A 21,855-nucleotide genomic window follows, 5' to 3' on the forward strand; every position below is an offset into this window, starting at 1 on the left:
TATGTCCATTGCTTTATTTTCTGAGAGGTATAATTTCTGATAGAACGCTTGAGTCTGGTATTGAGGCAGGAATGAGCTTGGGGTCATAGTGCTCTGTCTTGTCACTGCAAAATCCTTGTCATATCAGTAATTGAAAGGCTCACTCTAGTGCCTTGAGACAGGACTTGAAACAAGGAAAGAAATGGAGTGGGAATCTATTCCCTGATTGCTGGCTGAAGGGTTTGAATGATCTGTACTTGGTTTATATAAAATCCTCCTCGATATTGTGGTGTAGGATTTTGTGAATAAAACATGCAAGAGCCCTTTTATGTACTTAACAAAAGCCACAGTCCCTTTACTTCCCTTACCAACAAAACCACAAGCAGTCACCTTACACTAATGTCATTACGCCAGACACTGTGTCTTAAGGAGAACACAACTCAGTGACGGTGTTTGTGAATAATGTAGAACAGTTTCTACTATGAACAATATATGTCATCTGTCACCCATTACATTACCCTGCACAAGCCCCATGCCCCCCCAGAATTGACCAAAACCGGCACTGTGCTGGAGCTTGAATGAGCTCCTGGTTCGGGTCCTTTATGCCTTGGTTGGAGCAACAGCAGATGCCTCTGGCTCATCCAGGGGAGTACTGACACACACATGGTCATGTCGTGATGCATGGTTGAAGACAATCTATAGAAGTATATTCAGGTTTACCTTTCCTAACGACAATAAAAATCCTCTTTTCCATTCCGAAGTGTGGAATGAGCCGTTGTAAGGGGGCTTAAAGGGGTTTTGATCTGTATCACCGCGGACAAATATGAACGAGATAGAACAAAGGTTAACTGGAATCCAAGAGAGCTATATGCCATGATGGGAGGTAGGAAGAGGTGTAAAAGAATTGAGTTCACTGAGGAGGATGGAAGCTGCTGAGACACCTACCAGGCAGTTGTGGCTTCGGGAATAAATATCACTTGGCACCCGTAGTGGCTGCCCATAAACCAACTCAGCTGTGGAGGACTACAGATCCTCTTTCAGAACCATTCTGAACCCAGCAGGAGCCGCAGGAGATGATCGTGCTAACACTCATCCGTCCTCAGATCAGCCTTTAAGGAACGGTTAAGATGTTTGCATAGGCTGTTGGGCCGTGAATGATAACGCTGTGGTCTGTTGTGAACTGGCAACCATAGTTAGAAGAAGTATCAGATGGGGTGCCGAACGAAGCAACCCAGATGTTGATGAACACCTAAGTCCTGACCGCAGGCCTCGTTCACCTCTGGCCACCTGGTGGTTCGGTCCACCATGGTAAGGAGATGCATGAAACCATGGGAGGGAGGTAGAGGACCAACCAGGTCCACACCAGCGTGGTCAAAGTGTCACCCAGGGACCTTGAAGGGTGCTGATGGTGCCTGAACATGACAGTTAATTTTTACCCACTGACACACACAGGCTACACTCCAGTCTTCCCTAAGGCCACGCCACACAAACTTTAAAGCAAACAGCTTCTGAGAAGCCTTCCCTCCTGAATGCGACAGGCCATGAATGTAGTTATAAATGGCATGTCTCCAGTTTGCAGGCACTATGGGGTGAGGGTGACCAGTTGAGATATTACACAGGAGCGAAACTCCTGTGTCCTCGAACTTGATGTCAGTTAAAGGTAGCCCGCAACTGCCGGTCTGTGAGCCTGGACCCCTAGGCTGGCAGCTTGCTGACTGCCATGCAGCATAATGGTGTCGATGGCAGGCTGTGAGAGGCAATCACCCCCAGCATTATTTTTCCCTTTGACCTGCTGTATGCCATCATGAATTCCAACATGTAGGCCAGGTGACGTTGCTATCATGCAGACCAAAGGGTCTGACACTTTGGCCATCGTATGCATGAGGGGTTTGTGGTCAACTTCAGTTGAAAGCAAAAATGGCAGACAGCCAGATAGAGAGTGAAAAGCTTGTGGTCAATCGTGCTGTACTTCTTCTCAGGGGTGGGGTAGGGTCTGGCGGCTGAAGAAGGCGAGCGGCTGCCGCATGCCTCCAGCTGATTGCTCATGCACAGCACCCGCAGCATTGTCTGAGGTGTCAGTGGTGATGGCTATAGGTGTGTTGGGGGGACGAGGCTTATGCACCAGTAAGCTGTGTTCAGAAGAGCTCATTTGGTGTTTTCAAATGCTCTGGTCATGTTGGTGGACCACTCAAGCATGCAATTAGGGGCACTGTCTTTAAGGGCACTATACAAAGGAGGCATAAGTTCAGCAGCTCGAGGAATCCAATGGTGATGGAAATTCACCATGCCTAAAACTCTGGCTGTACTTTGGTAGAGCAGGGCAGCAGAAAGTCCATACTAGTGGCAACTTTTAACGGCAAGCATGTCGCACCTTCTGTAGGAATGCAGCGGCCAAGAAGATAAATTGAAGGCAACTTGAACAGGCATTTAGCAGGGTTAATGATCAAAGTGTATGCAAAGTGCTCAGTTTTGGATATGCTGGCAACAAGTATGTCATTCATTTCTTTAGTGATCAAGGCATGACTGCGCAAGCATGTGGATGTCAGCCAGGTAGAACAGAGAGAAGAGTGTAAAAGGAGACAGATTTATAGAGCAGGTGCCAGAGGATCGGGCGATGAAGTAGAGGGAGACAGAGTAGGAAGGCTTTGGATTAACAGTGATAATGGGTTGAGGCACAGTAGGTTGCCTGTGTACAAAACAGACAAGAAGTATGTGTGTGAGGCCGGTTTTCTGTGCTCAGAATCAGATGTAGGAAGTCCAGGAGACTCCCAGCCTCCCAGACAACCACATCTGCACCAGGTGTGTCCAGCTGCAGCTCCTTAGGGACCACGTTAGGGAATTAGAGATGCAGCTCGATGACCTTCATCTGGTCAGGGAGAGTGAGGAGGTGACAGATGGAAGCTATAGGCAAGTAGTCACACTGGGGCCTCGGGAGACAGGTAAGTGGGTAACAGTTAGCAGATGGAAGGGTGAGAAGCAGATACTAGAGGGCACCCCTGTGGTTTTCCCCCTTAACAACAAGTATTCCTGTTTGAGTACTGTTGGGGGGGACGGCCTTCCTGGAGGAAGCAACAGCAGCCACGCCTCTGGCACAGAGTTTGGCCCTGTGGTTCAGAAGGGTAGGGAAAGGAAGAGGAAGGCAGTAGTGATAGGGGACTCGATAGTCAGGGGGTCAGATAGGCAATTCTATGGACACAGGAAAGAAACACAGATGGTAGTTTACCTCCCAGATACCAGGGTCTGGGATGTTTCAAATCATGTCCAAGATATCCTGAAGTGGGAGGGAGAACAGCCAGAGGTCATGGTACATATTGGTACCAACAACACAGGTAGGAAAAGGGAGGAGGTCATGAAAACTGACTACAAGGAGTTAGGAAGGAAGTTGAGAAGCAGGACCTCAAAGGTAGTAATCTCGGGATTACTGCCTGTGCCAGGCGACAGTGAGTATAGGAATAGAGTGAGGTGGAGGATAAATGCGTGGCTGAGGGATTGGAGCAGGGTTCAGGGATTCAGATTTCTGGATCACTGGGACCTCTTTTGGGGCAGGTGTGACCTGTACAAGAAGGACAGGTTGCACTTGAATCCCAGTAGGACCAATATCCGAACAGGGAGGTTTGCAAAGGCTATTGGGGAGCGTTCAAACTAGAATTGCTGTGGGGTGGGAACTGAACTGAAGAGACGGAGGAAGAGGTGGATGGCTCACAAATAGAGAAAGCTTGGAGGCAGTTCAAGAGATAGGCAGGTGATAAAGAAGGGACACACTCCGACCGATGGTTTGAGATGTGTCTATTTTAATGCAAGGAGTATTGTAAACAAAGTGGATGAGCTTAGAGCGTGGATCCATACTTGGAGCTATGATGTTGTGGCCTTTACAGAGATTTGGATGGCTCAGGGACAGGAATGGTTACTTCGAGTGCCAGGCTTTAGATGCTTCAGAAAGGACAGGGAGGGAGGAAAAAGAGTTGGGGCATGGCACTGTTGATCAGAGGTAGTGTCACGGCTGCAGAAAAGGAGGAAGTCACGGAGGGGTTGCCTACAGAGTCTCTGTGGCTGGAAGTTAGGAACAGGAAGGAGTCAATAACTCTACTGGATGTTTTTTATAGTCCATTCAATAGTAACAGGGACATCGAGGAGCAAATAGAGAGACAGATTCCGGAAAGCTGTAATAATGACAAGGTTGTTCTGGTGGAAGATTTTAATTTCCCAAATATCAATTGGCATCTCCCTAGAGCAAGGGGTTTAGATGGGGTGGAGTTTGTTAGGTGTGTTCAGGAAGGTTTCTTGAAACAGTTTGTAGATAAGCCTACAAGAGGAGAGGCTGTACTTGAACTGGTATTGGGAAATGAACCTGGTCAGGTGTCAGATCTCTCAGTGGGAGAGCATTTTGGAGATAGTGATCACAATTCTATCTCCTTTACCATAGCATTGGAGAGGGATAGGAACAGACAAGTTAGGAAAGTGTTTAATTGGAGTAAGGGGAAATATAAGGCTATCAGGCAGGAACTTGGAAGCATAAATTGGGAACAGATGTTCTCAGGGGAATGTATGGGAGAAAGGTGGCAAATGTTCAGGGGATATTTTCGTGGGATGGTAGGGTACAGGAACTGTGATGTACAAAGAATGTTGGAAACCTGGTCAAGAAGAAACGAAGAGCTTACAAAAGGTTCAAATACTAGGTAATGACAGCGAACTAGAAGATTATAAGGCTAGCAGGAAGGAGCTTAAGAATGAAATTAAGAGATCCAGAAGAGGCCATGCGAAGGCCTTGGTGGACAGGATTAAGGAATGCCCCAAGGCATTCTACAAATATGTGAAGAGCAAGAGGATAAGATCTGAGAGAATAGGTCCAATCAAGTGTGACAGTGGAAAAGTGTGTGTGGAACCAGAGGAGACAGCAGAGGTACTTAATGAATACTTTGCTTCAGTATTCACCACGGGAAAGGAACTTGGTGATTGTACGGATGACTTACATTGGAGTGAAAAGCTTTAGAATGTAGATATTAAGAAAGAGGATGTGCTGGAGTTTTGGAAAGCATTAAATTGGATAAGACACTGAGACTGGACAAGATGTACCCCAGGCTACTGTGGGAGATGAGGGAGGAGATTGCTGAGCCTCTAATGAGGATCTTTGCATCGTCAATGGGGATGGAAAAGGTTCCAGAGGATTGGAGGGTTGCAGATATTGTTTCCTTATTCAAGGAAGGGAGTAGAGATAGCCCAGGAAATTATAGACCAGTGAGTCTTACTTCAGTGGCTGGTCAATTGATGGAGAAGATCCTGTGGGGCAGGAGTTATAAATATTTGGAGAGGCATAATATGATTAGGAATGGTCAACATAGCTTTGTCAAAGGCAGGTCATGCCTTATAAGCCTGATTGAATTTTTTGAGGATGTGACTAAACACATTGATGAAGGTAGAGCAGTGAAAGTAGTGTATATGGACTTCAGCAAAGCATTTGATAAGGTACCCCATGCAAGGCTTATTGAGAAAGTAAGGAGGCATGGGATCCAAGGGGACATTGCTTTGTGGATCCAGAACTGGTTTGCCCACAGAAGGCAAAATGTGGTTGTAGACAGGTCATATTCTGCATGGAGGTCAGTGACCAGTGGTGTGCCTCAGCGATCTGTTCTGGGATCCCTAGTCATTGTGATTTTTATAAATCACCTGGATGAGGAATTGGAGGGATGGGTTAGTAAGTTAGCTGATGACACAAAGGTTGGGTGTGTTGTGGACATTGATAGGATGCAAAACTGGGCTGAGAAGTGGCAGATGGAGTTCAACCCAGATAAGTTTGAGGTGGTTCATTTTGGTAGGTCAAATATGATGATAGAATATATTATTAATGGTAAGACTCTTGGCAGTGTGGAGGATCAGAGGGATCTTGGGGTCCAAGTCCATAGGACACTCAATGCTGCTGTGTAGGTTGACTCTGTGGTTAAAAGGCATAAGATACATTGGCCTTCATCAATCGTGGGATTCAGCTTAAGAGCCGAGAAGTAATGTTGCAGCCATATAGGACCCTGGTTAGCCCCCACTTGGAGTCCTGTGCTCAGTTCTGGTTGCCTCACTAAATATGGAAACCATAGAAAGGGTGCAGAGGAGATTTACAAGGATGTTGCCTGGATTGGGGAGCATGCCTTATGAGAATAGGTTGAGTGAACTCGGCCTTTTCTCCTTGGGGCGACAGAGGATGAGAGGTGTCCTGATAGAGATGTATAAGATGATGAGAGGCATTGATCGTGTGGATAGTCAGAAGCTTTTCCCAGGGCTGAGATGGCTAGCACAAGAGGGCACAGTTTTAAGGAGCTTGGAAGTGGGTACAGAGGAGATGTCAGGGGTAAGTTTTTTATGCAGAGAGTGGAGAGTGTGTGGAATGGGCTGCCAACAGTGATGGTAGAAACGTATACTATGCCATTGGTCCCCGCCTTTGGCTGATGTCATTAAGTCAGACACCATCTCTTAAAGTGAACACAACAACTCAATAATGGTGTTTGTGAATTATGTAGAACAGTTTCTGTTATGAACAATATGTGTCATCTGTTATCCCATTACATTACCCAATAGCAGCAAAGAAGATTTAACAAAAATGTACATCGGCTGCTTCCCATGCAACTCCGGAGCTAGTTGCTGCATCTGGTTGTTACAATTGGGCACCATTTCTTCTGGACTGACAGTGCTTAGTTTTAGTTTATTCAGGTTATATTATTAATCCAGCCTGCCAAAGTTCAAAAGTACCTTTATTGTCAGAGTATGTATACTTTATACAACTTTGAGATTCATCTCCTTACAGGCAGCCATGAAGCAAAGAAACCCATTAGAACCATTTAAAAATAAAAGAAGTCCATCAAACACCCAATGTGCAGAGAGAGGAGAAAAAAAGTCACGCAAACAGTAAAAGCAAGCAAAGAGCATTCAGAATTGAAGTTCACAAAGTCAGAAATCACGGAAGCCAATCAGAGGTCCACTGGTTGCAGGCCATGGCCTCAGTCTACAGTGAGGAGCAGCAAACTGAACTGGACCATCCCTTGCCTCCGACCCTGAAACTCTGACCATTTCAATCTGACTCTACGCTTAAATCATCCGGATCTCAGGCTGTCCTCGCTTTCTGTCATTTCGATATGTCCCTGGGTTCTGCCAGTATGATTTGGACAGTACCCACTTTCCAGTTTGGCTCGGCTCTTAAATCAATCAAACCTTGTATCTTTCCTCAACTTCACCACATCGAATTGCCTCCAAGTCTGCTCCAGCAACTCCAACCCAGACCAGCTACAACCACCCGGCCCCTCCAATACCCCAGCCCACACCGCAAAAATGCCCATTTGTACAGGTGAATCAGCTCAACTTCGACAGGGAAATCACAGGACCCTGTTTGCAATGATCATTAACCAGAAAAAGTGTGAAGAGCGAAGTATTTAGTTGCTTTCTGTGTTTCATTGGACTTCCGCAGTGCCATCTTAAACTGGAGGCTTCTGAACACCAGCGAAAATTAACCAGATTAGGGTTGGTAAACATGGCTTTATGTGTGGTAAGTCATGTCTGACCAGTCTTAAAGAGGTTTTTGAGGAAGTTACCAGAAAAGTTGATGAAGGAAAGGCAGTGGATGTTGATGAAGGAAATTCCATTTAGACTTCGGCAAACTTTTGACAAACTCCTGCATGGGGGGTGGGTCAGGAGAGTTCAATTGCTCAGCACTCGAGATGAGGTAGTAAATTGCATTAGACATTGGTTTCAGGGGAGAAGCCACAGAATGAGTGGTAGTAGATTTTTGTCTCTCTGACTAGAAGCCTAGTGGAGTGCCTCAAGGATCGGTGCTGGGTCCCTTGCTGTTTGATCTGAGTGATAAGGTGGTTAATTGGATCAGCAAAGTTTCGGATGACTCCAAGATTGTGAATGTACTGGATAGCGAGGACGGCTCGCTATTAAAGTTTGCAGCAGGATCTGGACCAGCCGGAAATATGGGATGAAAAATGGCAAATGGAATTCAATGCAGACAAATGTGAGGTGTTGCACTTTGGGAGGACCAACACAGTGAACGGCAGAGCATGGAGGATTGTTGTAGAATAGAGGGATCTGGGAACACAGATCCATAATCTGTTGAAAGTGGTGTTACAGGTTAATAAAGAGAGTTCTTGGCACTTTGGCCTTCAGAAATCAAAGTATTTTCAAGAACCACATCAATAAGACAAAGGCAAAATTGAGCGCATGAAACAACATCCTGAATAAGCTCACTAACAGAGAACAGGGAGCAAGCCCGAAAACATTGCGAGCCAGTGCACTTGCTCTTTGCTATTCCACTGCTGAATACGCCTGCCCTGCATGGGAAAGATCTACTCATGCTGAGAAGATGGATGCCGTTCTGAATGCAAGCTGCCATCTTATCACAGGTTGTTTAAAACCAACAGCCTATATATCCTGGTGGGTATCGCTCCCCTGATATAAGAACGGTAGCCAGCAAGAAAGAACGACTGTGTCTAACATCAGATGAGAGGCACTCTCTACATGGTCATACACCTACACCCAGCCACCTAAAGCCAAGGAAGAGCTTCACGATCAGTGTCGTTCCATTACAATCAACCCCATCTGAAGCCCACATCGCCTTGTGGAAAGACCGGCTCACCAGTCTCAAACAACCCCCAATGATGGAAATTCCCCCAGATGAAAGCCTTCCCCCAGGAGCTAATTGCAACTGGGTGACCTGTAAGTGCCTTAACAAACTTAGGACTGGTGTAGCTCGTTCAAAGGTGTCACTGAGCAAATGGGGATACACAATCAGCCCGACAACTTGTGAATGTGGAACTGAGCCACAAACTCTGCAACTTCTGCTGCAATGCCCATCACTAGAGGAACCCTGTACTGTTGCCAAATTCAACAACAAGGCACAAAAATGTGTCCAGTTCTGGCTGGGCCATGTACAGACTGTCCGTCTTTCGCATGTTGATGGGGCTTTAGGACCTGTGTTATAGGAAAAAGTTGAACAGGTTAGGACTTTATTCCCTAGAGCACGGGAGAATGAGGGGAGATTTGATAGAGGTATACAGAATCATGAGAGTATTCATAGGGCAAATGCAAGCTGGCTCTTTCCACTGAGGTCTGGTGAGACTAGAACTAGGGGTCATGGGTTAAAAGTGAAAGGTGAAATATTAAAGGGGAACGTGAGGAGGAACTTCTTCACTCAAAGGGTGGTAAGACTGCAGACAAGCTATCAGTGGAAGTGGTTCACTTTCATGATTTAACTGAAGTTTGGATAAGTACATGGATAGGAGGGATACGGAAGGCTATGGCCCTGGTGCAGGCTGACGGGCAGAATAATAATTTGGGACAGATTATATGGGCTGAAGAGCCTGTTTTTTTAATGCTGTAGTGTTCTATGACATCATGAATGCTATCACCTCCTACAAAATGAAACCAAGCAACACAGGGGACATCAAAGCATCGCTCCCAGATGTGCTCAATTTCCTTGACGCTCGCTTTGACATGGAGGCACCTTCACAGTCCCCAGTGACCCAGTGATTTCAGTCTCTGAGTATCCATCAGGAGAGTGAACCCATGGAAAGCAGCTGGTCCAGACAGGGTATCTGGATGAGTTCCAAAGACATATGCATGTCAACTGGCTGAAGTGTTCACTGAGATCTTTAACCTTCCACTTCAGCAGACTGATGTACCTATCTGCTTCAAGCAGCTTCAGTTATACCAGTGCCTAAGAAGAACATGGTAACCTGTCTCAATGACTATCGTCCACTAGCACTTACATCCACAGTGATGAAGTACATTGAGAGGTTGGTGATGAAACATATCAACCCCTGCTTGAGAAGTGAATTTGCCAACCATCACAACTGGTCCAAAGAAGATGCTATTTCACTGGCTCTTCACTCGACCCTGGAACATCTGGACAGGGAGGGTACATACATCAGGATGCTCTTCATTGACTGCAGTTTGGTTCAGTACTATCATCCCCTCAAAACTAACCAATTAGCTTCAACATGCAGGCCCCAACACCTCCTTGTGCAACTAGGTCCTCGATTTCCTCACTTGCGGACTCCAGTCAGTTCAGATTGGCAACAATATCCCCATCAGCATAGGTGCTCCGAAAGGCTTTGTGCAAACCCGTTGCTCTTCTCACTTTACACTTATGACTGAATGGCTAAGCACAGCTCCAATGCTATATTTAAGTTTGCTGACAACACCACTGTCATTGGGCAAATCAAAGGTGGTGACAAATCACCATATAGAAGGGAGATTGAAAATCTGGCAGAGTGGTGCCATAACAACAACCTCTTACTCAGTGTCAGCAAGACCAAAGAGCTGATTATTGTCTTCAGGAGAAGGAAGTGCATTTACTTCCTCAGGAGTTTGGGAAGATTTGTCATGACATCTAATACTTGACCAACTTCTATAGATGTTTGATGGACAGTATAAGGACTGCTTGCATCACAGCCTGGTATGGAAAATTGAATAGAAATTCCTACAAGAAGTAGTGGATACAGCCCAATACATCATAAGTAAAGCCCTCCCCACCATTGAGCACATCTACATGGAGCACTGTTGCAGGAAAGCAGTATCCATCATCAGAGACCCCCACCACCCAGGTCATGCTCTCGTCTTGCTGCTGCCATCAGGAAGAACGTGCAGGAGCCTCAGAACACACCAACCAGGCTAAGGAACAGTTATTGACCCTCAACCATCAGGTTCTTGAACCACTTACCCCATCACTGAACTGTTCCCACAACTTACGGACTCACTTGCAACAATTCTTCATCTTGATATTTATTGCTTTATGTATTAATATTATTATTTCATTTTTAAATTTTGTATTTGCACCATTCATTGCCATTTGCAAACTGATTGTTAGACTGTCCTGTTGGGTATGGTTTTTCATTGATTCAATTGTGTTTTTTGTATTTACCATGAATGCTCACAGGAAAATCATTCACAGGGTTGTCTATGGTTACATATATGTACTTTGATAATAAATTTACTTTAAACTTTGATGCTATTTTCTGTGAAGGTTCTGCTCAAATTCAGAAGTGTGGGAATATGTGAAATTTTAAAAACTACTTAATGTCTCAATTGTATTTTCTGTGAGGCCATTTCCCCTTTGGACCATGTGCTTCTTTCTTACTTCCTGCAGATTTTTCCGCTGGAAACTCACTTCATGTTGAGGAAGCCAGCATTCCTCCACCATTAATTTGCCAGGGATCCTCTGCTGTATATTTAACTGGATGCAGATTAGGATTGGAGATGAGAAGCTTAATGATTAAAATATTTGGGGAAATGTGTGGAAAATCTGATCTTTGAACCCAAACGTAATTACAGTTGGCTCTCCTTATCTATAAGTTCTGCATGCGCGAATTCAACCAACCATGAATCAAGAAAACCTGTAAGTGCTCTTCCAGCACTCATTGTTCGAGCATTGATCGCCTTGCGTCTCGTTCATTTGCTACTTCGTTCCTGTGAAAAAATGGCTCCTAAAAAGCAATTACATGGTCAAAGCAATTCCTCAAAGGCTAGGAAGGAGCGTAAAGTGCTCTCTCTTGCCGAGTGTGTGGTTAGAGGACATGTCACAGAAGCATATCCCTGTCAATGGCCAAATTATATGTAAAAAAGCTCTTAGTCTCTATGAGCTGTGATGGGGTTGATGAGAGCGAGAGGAAAGAGTTTAAGGCTCATAAGGGATGGCTGGCTGGCTATGTAAAGCGCTAAAGCTTCAAGATTGTAAAGATCACGGGAGAATGGGCATCGGCTAATGCCGAGGCCACGGCGACATTCCCAGAGGAGCTCAAGAAACTCATAGAAGAGAACGGCTACCTTGTAAGATTGGTTTGATGATGCAAAGAAAAAGAAGAGACAGCTTCAAATAACAATGTTTCTAACCAAAGCATCTGCAATTCTGAAGTCTCGACGTTCAAAGCTTGAGAGTCCTCAGCCCTCAACCTCCACAGTTCCTGACTTTAGTATTATCGAGCCTCCTCCAAAGCGTCCTAGTGGGGTACCACAAGGCTTGGTGCTGGGACCGCAGCTGTAAACAATATACATTAATGATTTAGATGAAGGGATCAAAAGTAACATTAACAAATTTGCAGATGACACAAAGCTGGGTGGCAGTGTGAAATATGAGGATTTTAGGAGAATGCAGGATGACTTGGACAGGTTGGGTGAGTGGGCAGATGCATGGCAGATGCAGTTTAATGTGGATAAATGTGAGGTTATCCTCTTTGGTGGCAAGAACAGGAAGGCAGATTACAATCTGAATAGAGTCAAGTTAGGAAAAGTGGAAGTACAATGAGATCTAGGTGTTTTTGTACATCAGTCACTGAAAGTAAGCATTCAGGTACAGCAGGCAGTGAAGAAAGCTAATGGCATGTTGGCCTTCATAACAAGGGGAGTTGAGTATAGGAGCAAAGAGGTCCTTCTGCAGTTGTACAGGGCCCTGGTGAGACCCCACCTGGAGTATTGTGTTCAGTTTTGGTATCCAAATTTGAGGAAGGACATTCTTGCTATTGAGGGAGTGCAGCGTAGGTTCACGAGGTTGATTCCCGGGATGGTGGGACTGTCATATGCTGAAAGATTGGAGCGACTGGCTTGTATACACTGGAATTTAGAAGGATGAGAGGGGATCTGATTGAAACATATAAGATTATTAAGGGATTGGACACACTAGAGGCAGGAAACATGTTCTCGATATTGGGGGAGAACAGAACCAAAGGCCACAGTTTAAGAATAAGGGGTGGGCCATTTAGAATGGAGTTCAGGGAAAACTTTTTCACACAGAGAGTTGTGGATCTATAGAATATATTGCCTCAGAAGGCAGTGGAGGCCAAGTCTCTGGATGCATTCAAGAGAGAGTTAGATAGAGCTCTTATAGATAGCGGGGTCAGGGGATATGGGGAGAGGGCAGGAACTGGGTACTGATTGTGGATGATCAGCCATGATCACATTGAATGGCGGTGCTAGCTCAAAGAACCAAATGGCCTACTCCTGCATCTATCGTCTATTGATCTTATTCCCTAAACAAGACAGTGTAACAACTACTGTACAGGTATTACAAGTTTTACTCGTCATTTGATCATTGTTCGCCTCGTGTCTTGTTCATTCGCTGCTTGTGTTGTGAGCGACAGGAACATGTACAGTCTTTTTTCTTGTCAATAATCCCTAAACAAGACAGTGTAACAACTATTTACATAGCATTTCCATTGTATTAGGTGCTATAAGTTCTGTAATCTAGAGACAATTACAAGTTTTACTTGTTGTACATTCCTTTTTGTGACTAGTGTTGCAGTAAGACTTCTAGATGATACAGAAATGGTCATTTTTTATATACGTTAGTGGTGATGTCTCTGGGTAACTAGTGAGGCTTCTTCATGGAGAAAGAAACCAGAATCCTGTAACAGTATTTTAACAAACATTAGAATGTTTTTGATTACAGTATGTCTTTTCTTCTAGGGAATGTCTCAGTTATTCCCATTTTAAAAACTATTGGCCTTGGCATGGGAGCTTTGATCTGGGCTACGTTTAGCCTTCTAATGGGCTGGGCTAGTTCAAGGTAGGTAAGAAACTTTATTTATAATTATTAAGTTAGTGCCTTGTGGTAATTAAACAGCCCTGAAAATGTCTCTCAAGACCAAAGAATTGAAGTGCCACAGTAGGAATTGCACTTCAATTAGATTTTCTGATGGTAAAATTGCCCAGACTGCAGACTCACTGGTTCAATGGTTCCAGTTAGTATCAGAGAATGTGTACAATATACAACCTGAATTTCTCACTCTCCAAAGGCATCCATGAAACAGAAGAAAAGCCCTGAAGAATGAATGACAGGGAAAACATGATCCCAAAAGCCTCCCACACACAAGCAGCAGCAACCAGAGTTAATCCTCCCTTCTCCCCCTCCCCCTCCCCTTCCCCTTCCCCCACTTATTCTAGCCAAAAGCATCAGCACCCCCACCACCTACCATGCAAACAACAGCAAAGCCACATAGAGAGACCATGGTCCTCAGTCCATCGAAAACTATGGTTCATCCCAGCAGCTCAATATCCCTCAGGCTCTCTCTCGCCCCAGTAAGGGAGTCACAGGTATTACTTCTTCCACAGAGAGAGTGGGGAGACAGGCGTTCTCCATTTTGATGTTACAGTCTGACTATAGCACTGCTTTTATTTTGAGTTTCAAGAGCAAACTCTCATTCACCATCAAGAGTGGGAGAGAGAGGGCGATTTCCCAAGTGCAGAGGTCTCTGTCAGCCATACACGCTGTGTCAATGTTCCGACTCTCCTCCAGCACTTCAGTTCATGACACTGGCAAGAAATCAGGTCCACAGGGCTGAACCGCGAAGACGTCTGTCTTGAGACTGGTCCTGGAAATATCAAACACGCGGCTGATCAGCGAGCTCCAGGAATGGGAACACGCCGCCGTGCAGACCCACAGCTGTAGATTGTGGACTGTGACAGGACCCCAGCCACCTAGAAAAGGAAGATGGGATTCAGCCTTTCTGACTTTGTTTGTAAGGAATTGGAAATATAGAATATAGAAGGATGGGAAAAGAGAAGGGTACCAGGCATGATCTATAAGAATAGATGAATTTGAAAAAATCACTGCAGAACTACCCATAGAAGAAAGACTCTAGTGGCAATGGGTACAGATAAGGAGATTAAAATTCTGCATCATGGGTTAATACTGATTAGATCCCCTCCATGATCACAACAGTAGTGGAGCAAAAAGTGTTTTCTCCTCAAGGTACTCCCGGGATTTGGTTGGAGAATCATTCATAGATGAAAGTGAGTTTATGACTTGATCCACCAACGAGAAGGTAAAAAGCAAGAAGCCTCTCTGTACCGTTTCTGGATGAAGAAATTAAAGTTGCAGCAAGCCTTTTGCCTGAATTGTAAGGTAGTTGGATAACTGGTGTTATTATAGTAGCTGTTAATCAGTCATCTTGACCCCAGCTGGTCTCTGCAGGAACTGTGTTTTTGACACCATCCTTCCTCAGCTGTTTCCTTACCAATATCCAACACTACATAGAAATGGGAATATTCCCTGATGGTTTCATAATGCCCAATTGGAAAAAAATTACCTTTTTAAATAGTAAAAGAATTGAGGAAGGGCTAATGGAAGAAAATGGCATTGGGAGGTAAGATTAGCAGGGAAGCTAGAGAACTAGAAGCAGGACTGGACATGAGAGGCATATTAGCCAAGTCTTGCTTTTAGTCCTCAGGTCTTTATTAGTTCCTCCCCATTCTTCCTTCCACACAGCCTTCAATTTCTTCTTACCGGGACCTTCTGTCATCAAGTCAGGTAACAAATATTTGCTCAAAATCCGTCATTTGCAGTAATTATTTCCTAATTCTAATTTCCCATTCTTATTCTGTATGCACAATATTTACTTTAATTAAGAATCTTCATATTCTTTAGAATATTGTACTGTCTGTATTTGCATTTGAATCTCTTGCTAAATTACTCTTATAATCCTGCTTATTCCTCATTTTTTCAGCTGTAATGTAGCATTTATTAAAAATTCCCAATCTATTAGACTCTCACTATTCTGTACAATAATTAATGCTTTTTCTTTCTATTCTATATAATCTTAAACAGCTTTAATTTGCTACAAATGGATCATCCTTCTCATTTGAGTGTTTTTTTCTTTCAATGGATAATATTTTTGTCAATAATTATTGTAGTGTTCTGGGGTGGAGTGGGGGGAGGCATGGTTGACAGCCCACCCCAACATTCTGAGTGGCCTAGCAGCCAGCGCTGTTTATTGTTCCTCTTTTAAAATGCTTTTGTGGGATTATGGTGGGATGTTCAAGTTCATTTATTGTTACATTTTTGCTTGGGTTATACAGTTACTCACATGTGTGTTTGCGTGTTCACCTGACTGTTACCAGGGTATGTGATCCTCACCTCCCCCATTTGTACGTGATTGAGTGGGTTCCCTCTCCGGTCACAGAGCACCATCTGTTTTTGTGCTTCTCACAATAAAAACAGCAGTTGAGCTAAATAAAAAAGTTTTTCTCATCCGTCATCACGGACCAAATGCTCGCTACGTTATGAAATATTCTCAAAAATGCCATAGTTTATCAGTTGACTTACTTTTTAATGTTTTCCCATCCCAATCTAGCCATCACTGTCTTTGTACTTTTATATAGTTTTATTTAAGTTTAATTTTTCTTGGAAGTTTCAGACCTATTATTTTCAGTCCAATTGATTATGAAATTCAATCATAATGATATTCTATTATCTCTCCAGAGGATATTTGACAATGAAATAATTAAACATGATTAGGTCTTAAAAGCCTGTCTGCTGGCTAATCCACACTTTATTCTAAGAAATTATACCAAAAACACTTCATCAACTTGTCCTCAAGTCTGTTATTTGCCCATTTAGGTTTCCAATCAATATCAAAATTATGTCACTCATGTTAATTTTAACAGCTACTTTCAATAGTTCAAATGCTCGTAGAAGGCCTGACAATTACCCTCACCATTCACCTTGATAAGAAGAGGTTTGTTTATAGTAGTTGCCAAGCCATGCATTATTATGCAAAGATGAGTTCGTTTGATCTTTTGATGCAAGATTTTTCACTTTGTAATAATCCTTTATTAACAAAGCTAGTTCACTTCCTTCCTCTTTCTGGCTAACCTTCCAAAATATCAGAGATGCTGGAATATTCACTTCCCAATCTTGATCAGATTCTCACTCTATTAGCTGTCAGATTTAAGTTATTAGTTGATAATTAGTGCTAAGGGGAGTCATTGCATTAAAAGAAATAGAACCCTACACTCATTTCCTCCTGCTTTAGATTAAAACTGTACATGTAACAAAACATTCAGTTTCCCTTTAGCAGACTGTGTTCACAATAACAATGTTTGCTTGATTTAAATAACAGTCTATAACTAACTTCACTATACTAAAGATCCAGTCTTCAGCATGGTGCTCTAGGATAGTGCCTCTGGACCTGTGGCAGGTGTCTTGTTAAAGACAGCTTTCTCTGTTGCAGGTGTCACATTGCTGACTGTGACGTGATCATCACTGAGCGGTAAGTCTGGTGGACGCAATGTGTCCATCTTGTTGTGTTCTTTGGCTGAGCATCCAGGAGCTGGTCCACATGACGTCTCCCTGTATGATCTCCAACATCCACTGTGTACATCAATGGTATGGATGTAGTAGCTATCCTACCGGGTGTCCACTTGTCTTCTCAGCAATCATGCGCTAGAACTTCCTGTCCAACCTCGATGCTCCTTGCTGATTTACTTGGCAACTGGCTGAACTGTTTATTCTGCACTTCCCTCCGTAGACCTAGATTCGAGGTGTCTATGCAAGATCTCAGATTCCTGCTCATGAAAAACATTGCTGTGTTTCACTCTAAACTGTACACCAGAGTGTTAGAAGGACATCTGGGAAGAGTCTCACCTAGAGCTACATGTGATGGCCAGGAATAGATAGACAGATTGAAGACTAGACCAAAAACTGTTAGGGATATCTCAAAGTTCAAAATGCACCTCTACGGGCATCTTTACACCCATGAGAGTGGCTGTTTTTGCCATTGCAGAGTGCATATTGACTTTGCTGGGCCATTCATTCACAAACTCCACGTTTCTAATTGCTGCGGATGCTCCTTTGAAGTGGCTGGAGGTGACACCAATGAAGTCAACCACATCAGAAAAGATTGCTTCCACTCTGAGGAATTTCTTCTCCAGAAATAGCTTACAGGAACAAATCGTGAGTGACAACAGACCACAATACACACCAGAAGAGTCCAGACTATTCATGAAGAAAAATGGAATCAAACATTTCAAGTCAGCTTCTCACCACCCAGCATGAGTTCCGACACACAAAAAGGAAGGTGTCAGCCTGGCAGACACTTTACTAAAGGTCTAGAGGTGCTCTTCATCAGTCTTGCCAGTTACGATGATTGTCAAGGTGGCATCGCGTTTCTGCAGTATCTCGCAGCACTTGGTCTATTGCTCTTTGCCAAATTGCTGGAGCTGATGCAATCCCAAATATGAGACAATTATATTGGACAATCCCTTGTGAGTATTCATTGTGAGGGACTTCCTGTTTGACTCCTCAATCTCTATTTGCAAATAGGCTTGTGTTAATTCAATCTTTGAAAACCTCTCCCCACCTGTCAAAGATGAAAAAATGTCTTCTATTTGTGGCAAGGGATATTACACAGTTTGCAGCACCGGGTGTATGCTCACATTGAAGTCCCTGCTTATGCAAACAGCTCCAGCCTTCCCTTTCTGATCACCGGGACAATGGGCATGGCCCAATTGCTCCACTCAGCCTTGGAGAGAATGCCAGGTGTGTCCAAGCTCTGAAGTTCAGCATCCACTTTAAGATGTGATGTGGAAGGCTCTGGCACACTTCAAGGAATCTTAGTGTTGCTGCTTCACTCAATTAAATTTTGGCCTTCATGTCCTTGAGTTTACCAATACTCTTCTCAAACACCTTTTGCTTAGCATTAAGCAGCTGTAACAGTCTCTGCTTGGTGCTAACTTCTGGGCTGCAGTTGCTTGTTGATGACACATTGAGAGCTTTGATTATGTGCCAGACTAGTTGGATTTTTCTCAACCATTCACATTTGAAAAGTGCTGGGTTTTTGCTCCACTTTTCAATACATTAAGTTTTAGCTGCTGTGTTTTGCCTCTGTACATTTAATTCACTTTCAATTTGCCTTTGGGGGACACTTTTCGCCTGTGAAGGTCTTTTAGCATCGTAACTTAGGAAACAGTCTGTTGTTTGTTGTAGTCAGCCTCAGAAATTACAGACAGAGCAGACCCTGTATCTAGCTCCATTTTCAGTTTTACCCCAGAAACATCTGTTGTGCTCCATTATGATTTTCTGATCTGCTTCAGTAATGCTATGCAATTCTAGGCATGGCAGCTTACCTTTGTCAAGCTCTTGTCTGATTCAGTTTCATATTCAGTCACTTTATGCACTTGTTTAGTTCTGTGTTTGAAACTTTTCACTCTGTGTGGTTTTTCTCTTTGGTTGTGCTTTTTATCAAACTTACACCTTCTTTCTATGTGTATTGCCTGTGACAATTTCTGCAAAGTTTTTCTTTGAACCAACAGTTATTTTCATCATGTGAGAATTTACCCCATTGATAACATTTTGGCTTTTTGCACTATTTAAGGACAGTTTGTGCATCTCACATTCTAAACTGTTTTTTTTAATAGATTTGACACATCCTTTGCTGCGGTCTCCATTGATATTGCAATGGTCAATGCCCATTCTAAGTTTTTGACTCTGCATGCCACATACAAGCCTGTCCCTTAATGCATCAGAAAGTCCATCTCCAAAGTCTCTGTACTGGGAAAGTTTCTGCAGTTCTGCAAAGTATTTAGAAATGCTTTCAACCTTTGACTGGTTCCTTTTGTGAAATCGAAATTGCTTAGCTATTACTAGAGGTTTTGTGCTCAAGTGATTTTGTAAAATTTCAACAATTTTGTTGAATGTCTTGCTTGCTGACTTCTCAGGGGTTACTAATTTGCATAAGAGACTGTATGTTTTGGCATCCATTAAGCTAAGAAGTGTGGAGACTTTCTTTTCCTTATCCACATCATTAGCATTACAATACAATTCAAAGCTCTTGATATACATTTGTCAGTCCTCATTAGCACTATCAAGTAGTCAACTTTCCTAACTACGGCCATTATCACATTATTTTCACTTTAGCTTAGCAAGTTGTGAGTCTCTCACTGTGTACTGTGCACTGTCACTCATGCATCCCTGTGCTAGCATCCAAGACTATCCTCTCTATACTGATTCACTCTTTCCCCTCACTGTCTCTCTCCTTTCCTCTGTGTTCTGTCATCTTGTAACTATTAGTGAAGTTGGTGATATTCACTAATATTCAGGCTTGTACTCATCACCAATTAGTTCTGTCTGGACAACCACATATCAAATAAATAAAGGAACACACCTGGAGGTGAGGTTAACATGTGTATATTCACTTTCCAGACAGAGTAACAAATCAACGTGCATGGGTAAGTTATCAGTCAATAATTAGTGCTAAGGAGAGTCATTACACTAAAAGAAATAGATCCGTACACTACATTATCCTCTACCAACACTTTACTCTTTCTCTTTAACCTTCCATGAATTGAAATCTATTTCTTCCTCACTAATCTTTGAACAATTCATTCAACTCTTTGGTTCCTGCACTTTGTATATGGCGCAGCTAACAATCTTGAGGCCGTGGGGTAGCCTGGCTGGAAGGGCTGTAAGAGCCTATTCCGTGTGGTGTCTCGATAAATTCTAAAAACACAAGACAGATGCATATTCAAGCAATTTATTTAGAATATTACCCAAATGCACAACATTGCTTCCTGCTTAGCTATAAACTTCAACTCAACATAGAATTCAATTTATACACAGTACAATTTATGATTCAACTACTATATAGCAGACTAAGTACTATACTGTCCAATTCAGGTTTAAAGATTTAATTATTGAGGATCATTTCTTACTCTTGTGGGATAATGTCTTCCCTGAAAAGGTGTAGGGTGTGGGGGGTGGGATCACTCCGCTTGGTGGGAGAGACCGTGGCTTTGGGACCTCCTTCGTGGTGGTTGAAGGAGGCATCTCTGGGACTGCAGGAAGTGGTTCTGACTGCTCTGGACATGTTTCTTCCCTAACAATTGACTCTGCTCTTCTCAACTGATCGATGTGTCATCTCCAGATGGTACCAGACTCATCTCCACTGTCCAGTTCTGTCCCTATTCTTTCCAAGTACCCACTTTTGATCACCTCGGTAGTCCCTCAACAGAATTGCTTGTCCAGAAGAAATGAAGCATCGAAACTCATTGTTTGAGGAGCCCTCAATTTGTCTCAGCTGTTCATCCTGCATGAGATTGGGTTTGAGGAAATCCAAGTGTGAGCATAAGGACGAACCCAGGAACAGCACAGCTGGTGAGCTGTTGGTTGTGGAATATGCCGCATTACAATATGCAGGGAGGAAATCGGTGAGCTTCTGGATCACTGTCAGTGTAGCATGTTCTGCTGCCATTGCTTGAGTGTGTTCTTTCGACTCTGGACAAATCTTTCCACCAAGCCACTTGTAGCTGGGTGGTGCAGTGCAGATGTCATATATTTTATTCCATTCATTTTCAAGAATGACTGAAACTGCTCTGCTACAAACTGTAAAAAGGACTAGACAAGATAGAGTTTGTCAAATGTTTTCATTAAAGTTTCATTAATCAGTAGTAGGAGTCCCAATGAGATAGTGTGCAATACTGTTAGGGAATGAGTCAGGGCAGGTGACAGAGGTTTGTGTAGGGGATCTAGTGATCATAAGGCCACTTACTTCAAAGTTAATATGGAAAAAGAGGTTTGGTCAGCAGGTTGAGATTCTAAATTGGAGAAAGGGTGACTTTGATGGTATCAAGAAAGGATCTGGCAAATGTGAATTGGGACAAGCTGGTAAAGATGCACATGGTAAGTAGGGCTCCTTCAAATATTAAATTGCTTGAATGTTCCTGTCAGAATATAAGGTAAAGATAACAGGTTTAGGGCGTCTTGCTTTTCAAGAGATTAAGGAAAGAGAAAGGGGGTACATAACAGGTATAGGCAGCAAGGAACAAATGAGGTACTTGAGGAGTATAGGAAATGCAAGAGAACACTTGAGAAATAAATCAGGAGGAGTAACAGAAGGCATGAGGACGCCCTAACAGACAGGGTGAATTCTACAGGAGCAAAAAGATTGCAAGGGATAAAATTGGTCCTCTGGAAGATCGGAATATTAATATATGCTTGGAGTGAAAAGACATGGGGAGATCTAAAATATATTTTTTTGCATCTGTATTTACTCAGAAGATGAACATGGAGTTTATAGAAGTGAGGCAAAGTAGTAGTGAGGTTATGGACTTAATACGTATTACTGA

At 43.3% G+C, this 21,855-nt stretch overlaps 1 protein-coding gene across 1 annotated transcript in view; it reads left to right on the plus strand.

Moving 5' to 3' along the window:
- Nucleotides 1-21,855, plus strand: part of LOC132404520 (transmembrane protein 144-like) — a 311,590-nt gene that overhangs the window by 188,410 nt on the left and 101,325 nt on the right. The window contains exon 4 of the mRNA XM_059988685.1: nucleotides 13,420-13,519. Within this exon, the coding sequence (XP_059844668.1) occupies nucleotides 13,420-13,519 (100 nt within the window). The remainder of the gene's footprint in view (nucleotides 1-13,419; nucleotides 13,520-21,855) is intronic.

The sequence above is a fragment of the Hypanus sabinus genome, chromosome 14 (assembly GCF_030144855.1).
Source record: "Hypanus sabinus isolate sHypSab1 chromosome 14, sHypSab1.hap1, whole genome shotgun sequence".
NCBI lineage: Eukaryota > Metazoa > Chordata > Chondrichthyes > Myliobatiformes > Dasyatidae > Hypanus > Hypanus sabinus.